The sequence below is a fragment of the Fringilla coelebs genome (genome assembly GCF_963513975.1).
Source record: "Fringilla coelebs genome assembly, chromosome: 1".
Taxonomy (NCBI): Eukaryota; Metazoa; Chordata; class Aves; order Passeriformes; family Fringillidae; genus Fringilla; species Fringilla coelebs.
The window spans coordinates 12659511-12670918 of record NC_140028.1 but is presented as its reverse complement, the minus strand read 5'-3'; the positions used below and the strand labels follow the sequence as shown (position 1 = coordinate 12670918).

Below are 11408 nucleotides of genomic sequence, written 5' to 3'. Positions count from 1 at the left end.
TACAGTACAGAAGTTTTACTCATAGCACTTTTTCTTGCACAGCCATGCACAAAAAGGACTGACCAACAAGTTAAAAAAAACCCTGAAGAGCTCCAAAGTCCAGGAAAATTCAAAAAGGTTTCATTTACCTACAAAAAATTTCAGTTAATTCCCAAAGTTCAAGTGCAAGTGAACTTCTGATTAATATTAATCACAAACACCACCAGTTTACCATGCAAATATTTTAATTATTTAAATTGCTCTCTTCTGAGCATAAAGAGACAGAAGTACCACTCCATGATGGTATTTCCTATGACAGTGACAAAGGACCGCTTGCTTATAACTTAAATATAATAAATTCCTGTTTTGTATAACTGAGGCTGAATACCCACAGGATATTATTAATATTTCCCCTCCAGCATCTGGTCTAATAAAGAAACACAGAACAGCTTTGCTGTAGTACAAAAGTTTACAGAAAGTTCAACAATTTAATTAAAGACAATACAAAATATGTTGTTTGAATTCAAATAATTTATGTAAAAGTACACGCATGAGAAAATACTGGCAAGAAGATTTGGGTAACCCTATTATCAGATGCACGTTCTTTGTTCCTAGAGATAACACACAGTCAAAAATACATTTATAATTTAAATTGCAATAGAAGACAGTATTTCAAACACAATTTTGGGTCTACCAGCCCTTCAAGGCAAAAGAAATTCCTGTTAATACAGGACAAACTGATAGGATTAAAAAAAAAAAATAGAGCAATACTGAAGTCACTTAACAAGCCTGCAGTGTTTTGTTTTTCCTTTTATCAAGGAGGGAGAAGATACCAGAAAGTAAAGGGGACTGTGTCTCCTCAGTTAGGTTTTTAGTAAGCATGATCAGAGCATCAGGGATTACTTTCATCCATATACCCCAAAAAAACTCATTCTCCTTGTGGAGAGACAGGGCACAGATCTTCTCTTCCACACACAGCAGTGCCATGCCCACGCAAGTGTGGATCCTGAACTACCTGGTTCTCAGGGGGGCAGCTTGGCCCCAACAAACACCTTCTCTGAGCCTCCAACAGCACCACTAATCCTCTCACATCACAAGTTATTCTTCACCTTTATCAAATATTGAAACCCCAGAAGTCACCTTCTTCATTATGGTATCAGACTGAAATACCCAATATTTCTTACCATGTGTCACTTGCCCTCCACATTTTTGTGGTCAACTAAACAGTTTAACAAGACGACACATGATTAACTTCTTTCAAGATACTTTAGTTCATTGATTCTCAATAAAAGCACTGGTTGCAGTACAATAGTTTAACATACAGCAACAAAAGGTACTCAATTTACATGCACAAGCTATTTAACAATATTACACAGTCTTTCCTATTGCCATTATGAAACAAATACTACTGTGACAGCTGGCACAACCTTCCAATTGTTCTCATGAGCTGTAACAGAGTGATGAAAACAGTGCTGCAATGGTACAATGCCAAAGAACAGAGATTTGGCCACTGCTGGAAGATTCCAATCAAAATGTCAGTATTGGAAAGGGAAACAGTGTTGAAGTAATTGTAAAAACAGCAACAAAAGAAGCTATGCAAAATTGCTTTGACTTGTACTTCAATTTAAGAAAACTGTGAAAAATACATAGAGCTTTGTATAGAAACAAAAGTGCATGCAGAGGCAGAAAAGTTAAAAGTTCAAGGCAAGACAAATGTGTGGATGAGTAAAAAAACCTCTGAACACTAAAGTACTGTAAACCAGCAGCAATCTGTTGGTGAAAGAGTGCATAATTCCCTTTCTGGATTGGTTTTGTGGGTTGGGGTTTTTTGGTGGGGTTTTTTTGTGTTAGAGTTGTGGGGGATGATGTTATTTGGATTTTTATTTAATTTTATTTTAATAAAGCTTCCACCTTTGAAGCACACGCTGAAACTCCTCTGCATTTGTGTTTGATGCTTGGCTGAGCTTTCATTCAGTTTTACAGCTCGGTCCAGATTTTCCTGGTTTAATGTGCAAAGTACAGCACATACTATTAGGACTACTCACTCCAAGCTTTCAACATCAGCTTTTTAAGAAACAGATACAAGTGTCACCTTCATTAAAGTCAGTTTCAGTATTGCTGTTAAAGGGCTTCTAGGAATCAGAACAGAGAAGTCAGATTTATAACAATGAGCTAAGCAATGAGCTTTGTAAAACACACACGTTACAATAAGACTTTTCCTATAGCAAATAAAAATCATCAGGGGACTTGATTTTTTCTTTTTTTAAACATTTCTCTCTAGGTTTCAGAAGTGCTAGCAATTTCAGCAACAAAACTTTCAAAGTGCCTTAGCACTTTGGGAAAGCCACTTTTTAGTGGCTTTCCCAAATGGTATTCAAACAAGTAAGAAACCTCCTCTAAGGGACAATTAGCAGTTTAGCATTATGCTATTGGCAAGTAAGATCCTGAAATATTATGAATATTCAATAGTTGTCATAATTTTTTCATAACCATATAAAAAAGCACTGTCAGGTCTCCAAGTAAGACTACAAAAATAAAAGTAAAAAAAAAGTAAAAAGGCCTCAATTCTCCTATTTTTGTTGCTTATTTTTTTACTAATTGTCTCAGGAAAAAAAAAGTAGCAAAGGCTTAATCTTAAACACAAAGGTATTGTCATCAAATCAGGTCCTCTAATCCAGACTGATGGAACACTTATTATTTCAACTGAACCACCCATAACAAATTTGCAATGCCAGCATTCATTCATACCCTGAACTGTTCCCTGGTCTCATCTACCCAATCAACTATTCACACCATATATTAAGCAGAACAATTTTAAAAGTCTTTTGTGGTTTTGAAACAGTTGGTCTGAATTCTTTAATACCACACTCAAAACAGAGGAAGACAAATTTAAGGATATTTCAACTCAATTCACAAAACACTGTTTAGAAAGGGAAAAAAGAGGCATGAATATGGAAGTACAGAAGGTGTTAAATCACCACTTTAAAAATGGACTTGGTAGAGAGCCTACACTGGAAACACTTACCTTGTCAAAGCATCAACATGATCATCAGAGGACAATTCAGAGACACTTAAGTCAGAATTGTGAAGAAATGAAACTATTATGTCAAAGATCACTGAAATATCTAATCTAAGGCAGTGCAAAATGATGGCTGGTGAGGGGCAACTAGTCTCCTTGCAAAGTGAGGGACTTCAAATTACTCATCACTGACCTTCCTAAAAATCTGCATTGAAGGACCTGATGAACACCAGTGATATTTCTGTCATGCAATTACAACTGTTAAGCAACCAATATGCAACTCAAGAGTGATACTGTCATCCATGGTGGATTATTGAAGTAATAATCCATTAAAGAATAAGTTCAAAGGGGAAAGTGGTAAACATCTTGCCATAAGTGAAAACACTTCCAAAATTTACAATTAAATAAAAAGTTAGATGATATCTTATAAAAAGAAGTACTGAACACAACAAGGCCACAATAAATTAGTGTTTCCATAAAATGACATGCTGAAGGTTTTGTTCCCAAGTCTATACATTTTTTTACTGTCTGTTAATTCCTAAATATTGACAGCATAATTGAATATTTGAGGTACAGTAGTTTACATTTGTATATGTCTTGTAAAAAGATTATTATTTTTCTTCCAGTTTTTCTTCCTCCTCGCCAAAGAACAACAAAGGAAACATTCCTAAAATGCAGCCAATGGTCACTCCAATAGCTTTACCCTAAAGAAAGAGGGGAAAAAAATTAAGTTTTTCACTGATCAGTTATTACTCATTTCCCATGTACCACCACAACCAGGGACACACAACCCTTGTTCTAGTTTTCAGCTGAGAATCATATTTTTCTTAGCATGCAGAGTAGAAACACAGCCTATGAGAGAGTGACAGATATGACAAGATTAGAAACAAGTGTTTGCTATGACAAAAGACAATTCTGAAGAAGAAGGGCAATGATCATGAAAAGCTGCACAAGTGGTAAAGGAGGAAACAGACATTCAAAGGATTAGCAGAATGGCCAGGAAGACAGAAAAGGGAAAAAAATAACCAAAACAACAAACCACCAAACAACACCTACACACATTTTAGGTGCAACTATAAATGCATCTGCTTGTATCTGGGACTGCAAATCATCAAAGGAATGATGGCTCCTTGCAAACATGATGGCTTTCAAAGGCACAAGGCAAAACCAACAAAAACTGGAAAACATTTCAGTTGACCTGAATGTGTAAGTCAAGAGGAGAGGAAACAAAGTAAGACAATCAGCCTCCAAACCACATCAATAGCAGTAGGTGGACAGTGTTGAAAAACTTGAGACAGCAGGTAAAAAAGACAAAATGCTACCATACAGGCAAAGGTGCACAGAAGTCTTTTCACAGAAAAGGAATATGAACAAACTGAGTGCAATTACAGGGCTTTGCCACAGGCTCAGGTTTTACTGAGAAGACTCTTGGGCTATAGGGCAGCCCCCTGACAACATGCCAACTCTTCACTGCTCTGTGCTCTGATCTATCACTGCTAAAATGTGACTTTTTGTACCATAACTTTTCCTCAGTAAGTGCTATTTCTTTTCCCTTAAATCTGCAAAAGTATTTTTCCCAATGAAGGTTCATTCCGGCAAAGTGAAGTATCTGTTTCTTTACACGGTTTCTGATAATCTGTTTCTTTAATCATTGCTCCCACTGCTGAAGTGGGACCACTTCAAATACTTAAATGTTAAGTAAGTAATCACTCTGAAAATGCATCTGCAAGGTGAGTGTCCTGTAACTGTAAACACAGGCAGTGAATACTACTCAAATGCTAAAAGTCTGGCCACAGAAAAGCTGATTTCATATCCAAGCTAATTATAGAATATTAGAAATTAGTACAGACCAGCACAGGTATATGAATAGCAAGCATTTGACAAAGAATGTATAGGAGTAAACTACTAAGTGGTCAAGTAAATTTTCACCAAAGCCAGAGCTCAACCCAAGTATCTGCACAGCATATACAAAGTCATTGCAGAGACTATCCATGTCACTTGTCACTTGGGGCTTGCTGCATACCAAAAAACCACTCAAGCTCAAAAAAATCCAATTTCTTGATTCTCCCTGACATGGGCTCAAGACTAAACCCTGTCAGGAGCATGCACAAAGTTGGTGGTCATTAAGGAATAAATGGAAAAAGTGACAAAATGCACTTATCAGCTAGTTTAAACACAAAAAGCTCCACACCAGCAGTGCTGCCCACAGGTTACTCACCAAGTGTGCACTGAGACGGGTCTGCCACATGTCAGCTTGTTTGGGTGTCAGGTCAGGGATTGACAGACCCAGGCGGGAAGCCAAAGCTTCCACATAACCTGCAAGACTGAAGAACAAGGAAATGAGAACAAACGATTTTGAATCTCACAGTAGATTCTAGTGAGGGTTTTGAAATACTTGAACTTAAAGACAAGAGCTTTTCGTTCAGCATACCAATAAAATGATTGAGAGAAAACTATGGGACACAGTTCAGACTTCTAAAGGTCACATTTTGCAATGTAATTTAATTATCTCACTGATTGAAGACACAATATTTCTAAAACACCTTATGCAGTACAACACAACTGGTGAGAATGTGAATGCATTTTTACAGAGCTTTTTAAGTAATCTTTACTGGAGAAAAGGTCACACACTAGTTAGTGGCAAGCCTTGTAATTTGCAGAAAACAAATCAGAGGGAAAGTGGGAAAAACAGGCATAACAAACAGCTTTACTTTCAGTAGCTATGCAAGAACTTCCTGTAAAACTAAAATAAGCTGTATCTGCTTTTATCAGAAATAGGTATGCCTAGACCTGAAGACACTGCAGAGATATTGTTTTAGCTGAGGAGAAGGAAATCTCTTCAGATCTGGCGATAACAGCCTGAGAAGTTATATTAGGCAGAGCTATATTAAATTTTAAAAAAATTATTTTTCCACTTTGCATCTCAATGAATGCCCTTAAGAATATTAACACAAGTTCATACATACCCCAGTCCAGCTAAATCTGAAACAAGGTTTCCCAAAGCTGCAGCTGGAGGGAGGAAGAGGGAAGAGAAAAAGGTATTATTTTAGCTACAAACAAAACCAATCAGCTCCCACCCTCCAGTGACCTTTGCATACACTCCATTTATAAAGAATTAAAGAGTAGACCAAAGTTCCTTATATTTTAGTTTTTATTCTGACCTTATTACAATTAAATAACAGCAGCAGATTAGAATTACTAAGAGGTGCAACTATTTTTCTCAATTTACATGGAGAAAACTTGACAAATCCAAAAAGACAACACTAACACCTGGAAATCAACATAACTTTTGAGAACAGGGATAAGAATGGCTGTGCATGTCAGCTTCATGCAGCTAATGCTGGACACCAAGCAAAGCCTTCCAGTGCCTGAAGAGGCACAGGAGCACTGAAAATAGGAGCTGTCACTCAGATATGCAGCTTTGACAAACATGTCAATATACCCATTAACTGAGTCAATTTAAGAAGAAATACTGTACACAAGTGAACAAAGTTACACACAAAATACAAGATTTCACAGCAGACCTTACTAAAATAACCTTCCCTGTGACTGTCTCACATTGAACCAAGGTCTGCAAATTTCCAAATCTTTAACTCGTCCTGCTGTAGCAGTTTCAGTTCAGCTCTCCCTCCTCGTGCTCTTGAGCAATGCTGCACCTGCAGCTGGTGGATCCATGAGCACCCTCTGACACAGCAGAGACACCAAAGCTGCTGAGCAGAGCTTATCAGTCTTGGCCCAGGGCAGGGGCAGGGTGGCTGCTTGGCCTTCCTGTGGTATCTCACCAAGGCAGAGGAGCCACCAAGAAGTGCAATAAAAAGACATCAACACTCATCTCCCCTTAGCACTGCAAGCCAACAGCAACATACAAACACACATCTCCACATACATTGATACTGGGCCCTGGGGAATTTAGAGGAGTTCCATTAAAGAAATGCAAATACACTTTCCCAAATGACCCAGGATTTGAATTATTAGGCTGAAATCAACAAACAAGCGCTTCAAAAGCTATTTGAACTGAAATTCCATTTCTACAAATGGAATATGTCCTAGCTTCACCCAGAGGTTGTTTCTTTATTAGGAAAGGCAGCTGCAAGACTGAGGAAGAGCCATTTCCAGCCCTGTGTGCTACTTTCAGCTTAAAATATAGGAATGTGCCATATTGGTCTAAATGTACTGCAATGTTAATACTTGCCTGCCATAGTTGAAATTCCTAAGACAACTCCAATTGACAATTCTATCTGGGTTCCCTGAAAAATAAACAGTTTTCTCATTATTTGAGGGATTTGGAGTTAAAATAAATAATATTGATACAACTGAAAAAAGTATTTATTGTTTATTGCTTGTCTATGTTAAAAGTCAAAGGATAAATGGACATTTCTTCTATTAGATCACAGAGATCTTATCTTCCTGGCCCTAAGGCAAGGGCCTACTTCTGAAAGTGTTTTAATATTTCATATGTACTCCCTCGGGCAGCTGGGGGACAAACCTGCAACCCCTATCCCTGCACAGCATCTTCCCCACTGCAATTCTTAGCTGAATGTAGAGCTCTGAACAAAAACTTCTACAAATACCGAGCAAACAAATAAAACACAGTATCACAGCTCCTTATGTTTTCAGCTGAAGAAACAAAACCACATGGTCTGCATTATGAAACACCAGAACGTGGTCAAAAGATGAGAGACAATGTGCATGAACTAAAACAAGACATGTTCCAGTTGGATATAGCAAATCATTTTCCATCCTGAGGACAGCTAAGCATTGGAACAGGTTGCTCAGACAGGCTGCCCTTGGATTTCTCAAGTCCCTCAGGATAAAACCATGAACAATTTGGTCTCATCTTACAGCTGGCTCTGCTTTGAGCAGGAGGTCAGACTAGAGACCCTGAGATCATCCTGAGCAGGGGGACTTTCTAGACTGGACCTCACAGGCCATTCTATTCTGTTCTCCTGAAAAATATGAATCTTACAGACTTGTTCAAGGAATTAAACAGTGAACTTACCGCAGCAATCATAATTGCGTTATCCAAAAATCCAAACCCTACAAAAGGTAATGCATTGTGGAAGAACACTAAAAGAAATAAGTAACAAAGAAAAAAAAATATTTATAAGAGAGTTCACTAGTGCACAGGAACAACTGAAATGTCTAATACTGGTTTTAAGAGAAACAAAGCAAAATACACAAAATTCCTTTCCTCCTGGTCACCTTTTTGTTGCTGGCAGGTGTGGTAAAACCCTTTGCTACACAGAAATGTTACTAATGGCTTGTGAGGAACCAGTTAAATTTGCAAATACTTTTACAATTTCAGGTGGAAACCACTTATGCCTACTAGTGCATAAGAGAAATATTTAAAACTAAAGGAACTCTGGTATTATTTGCAGACCTTACAGTGATGTTGCAGTATCACTGAAGATCACCAGACTGTCTCAGCAGACTTCTTGAAATAAAGGCCCTTTTTCTGCAAGTCCCTCATTATTTCTGTGCAAGAGCTCCATCTTCTTCACACATTCCTAAAATTTAGTATTTTAAAAGCATTGTCTGGAGCTAAACAATTCTTGTCAAAACTCCTTCAGCCAAATCTGCAAATGCTAAGGTGGGTTTCACTAGGGTGTCATATACTGTTAATTATCTCACAATTTCAACTGTGAATTGTATCATGACTTTCTCTGTGCATTCCTCAATGCAAGTTAGACCAGTAGCTGCTTCTTAATACAATGCTTAAGAAACCAAGCTCCACCTTTAGCTTCACCATTTTCTTCTTTTTTACTTCTAAAGCCAATTAAATCCTTTCTGAAAATATTTTCTGTTGCAGAAGCTTGGAACATGCTGGTCTGAGTAATTTCTCAGAAAGAGCACAGTGCTACTGTATCATTCCATTTTGTCCAGCTTAATTTTCTCTCACAGCTTTTAGCCTCTAAGCTTTTGATGGGGGTGGGACTGAATTTGCACAGCACTGCCTCCAGCTGAGTTTCAAGGTGCTCACTTCATAAGACTAAATACAGCATGAGAACAGACTGCATGACAACAATATGGCTGAAAGTTGATATATTTCATTTTTTTAGTATTTAAAATACAGCATTCAGTTTGGATTTGGTTTGAGTTCAGGGTATTTTTTTCACTTCATGTTGGACTATAGCTGCTACATTTTATAAACTTAAAAGAGATGCAAACCTAGAAGAGGGACAAAAGAAGAGTGCATGAACCTCAGAGTCATGTGAAAAGAAACTGGTATCCAGTACCTTCTGGGTTTCCTTTCTGCAGACAGTATGAATCCATGACTACACAAAAAAACCAAAGCCACATTCAAGATCTTTCATGCTCAGGTACTAGAACATGAATGGTCATCAGTAACTATTTTGTGAGAATGAACCTATTTTCTAAACTGCACAGGGAAAAGACTATAGCACAAAGCCTATGAAATGTTCCAATGAATTTTAAACTATCACAGAACAAGCCCACCAAAACATAAATAACAAAACAAGCACACAGATATGCTCAGTATTTTCAAAATGTGTGTACTGGAGCTAAATTGGGACCTCAAATTCTTGTTGAAATGCACAGAATTTTGGAATTCATGGAGTAAACAGAACACCAGAGAGAAAGGAATGGGGGGGGGGGGGGGGGCAACAAATTAGAAAAAAAAAAGTAGATAATTAGAAAAGGAAAATGTTTGCCTAAATAAATTTGCTCACTGCAGAGTACAAAACCACAAAAATACACTAATTTGGAAACTAAATCAGAATTTGAATCATGGTATTATAAATGTACAATGTTTCCAATTTCTTTGCAGTTTTTTACTACTTCTCAGTCCTTTTAAAACACAAAACCTGCACAAGGCACTGCAGCACCAACACTGCTTGGCTTAGAAAAACAATGTTTGCTGCTGGCTTTGAACAGCGTGCTCTCATTTGGGCTTTCTGTCCTACTTTCACTCAGTGTTGCTCATTCTCCAGCCGAGGTGTTATGAAATAAAGGCAGCAGGGTGAGTGCTGGTGCTTGCTTTGGTTTTCTCTTACTCCATACAACAGGGATGAGGACAGACCAGCACTCGTGGAACAAAGATGAAGCCAATTCAAAGAGAGACTGCACAAATACTGAACCACATTCAACAAACATTCTTCTTTTACCATGTCTCAGTTGTCCTGGAGATGGTGGTGCAACCTCCAACTTCTCTAGAGAAGTCAAAACGAAATGAGAAAGTTAGCGGCTTCATCACAATTTCAGTTTATTATCAAGTCTTTACCAAATTTCTAGCAGGCAAAAAAGCAGTTGTTATTTAACAGCTTTCAAATGGGAAAGAAAAATACTTCACACCTACATCTTTATTATTTTTATAAAAGAAAACATGGCATTAAAAGCCACAATGTCTTAGAATATTACAAGCTTACACCAGTATAAGTGATTATGCAAAGTAACAGCATACTTCAGAAGCAGTTCAACAGCCATCTTCATATGAAAATTACAAAACCACACCAAAATTAGAAAAATCAAATCTTCTACAGACAATTGTATGTTATTTTTTTAGAGGTCCTCTAAACATGCAGCAGACAACCTTCTTTCCCCCAGAGAGTCTGCAAAACAAATACTACCATTTATATTCTCACAAAAGGTATTTTTAATGGCAATATAAGAATAAAAGAAAAAGAGGGACCACTGATTTTGGTAACAGCCAATTAAGTTTGGTCATTTGGTGCATGTTTCAAGTATCCCAGACCTAAACCAGTGAGAGTTTGCAGGGACCAAAGATCACTCCTGAACCTGACAAAGTAATTTCTCTACAGGAAACCAGCACAGTTGTGATCAGAGATGCTGTGCAGAATGCAGCAGCAAGTCACTCGTTTAACAGCAGCAAGGGAAAAAAACTAGCTACTTTTTAAGGTTTCTCTTGTGCATTTTTTAATGTAGATATTGAGCATAAGACCTCCTTTTTAGAACAGAAAAAAATCATTCCCCAAGTATTTTTCAGTATTATGAGCCCTGAGATTATGACAAGTTGCTTCCATACTTCTGCTGAGGTAACTTCTAGAGACAAAGGTTAAAAATGGTAAAATGTGGAACCTACAACACTCAAGTATTCAAATTTTACTTGGGCAGACAAGCACATGGAAAGACAATGCTGCAAACACAGTGTGATTAATTTGAGCCTATGTCTGAGCACTGCAGACTGGAGTGAGAATTCTTGCATCCGAGCCTTTCTTATACTCAAAGCTATTTTAAGGAAGAAACGAAAACATTCACTTAAAGTACCTTTGAGGAAAAAACATTCAATCAGAATACCAGTATTTAGCCAACCAGGACACTGACTTTCAAAATAATTTCACTAACTGAAGGACTTTAACACTTTCTAGCTCTAGCAGTTACTGAAGAGGTGCTTCCTCTCTCTGCCCAATATAAACACTACCTAAGCTCTATA

The 11408-nt window shown here is 37.6% G+C and overlaps 1 protein-coding gene across 1 annotated transcript in view; it reads right to left on the bottom strand.

The window, feature by feature from the left end:
• Positions 1 to 219: 219 nt before the first annotated feature.
• The window catches only part of TMEM65 (transmembrane protein 65), a 30852-nt gene continuing 19663 nt past the window's right edge, over positions 220 to 11408 (bottom strand). The window contains exons 3-8 of the mRNA XM_084223309.1: positions 10123 to 10167; positions 7998 to 8065; positions 7191 to 7245; positions 5965 to 6007; positions 5217 to 5322; positions 220 to 3702 (exon numbers count right to left, since the gene is read on the bottom strand). Coding sequence (XP_084079435.1) covers positions 3610 to 3702; positions 5217 to 5322; positions 5965 to 6007; positions 7191 to 7245; positions 7998 to 8065; positions 10123 to 10167 — 410 coding nt within the window. The 3' untranslated portion in view covers positions 220 to 3609. The remainder of the gene's footprint in view (positions 3703 to 5216; positions 5323 to 5964; positions 6008 to 7190; positions 7246 to 7997; positions 8066 to 10122; positions 10168 to 11408) is intronic.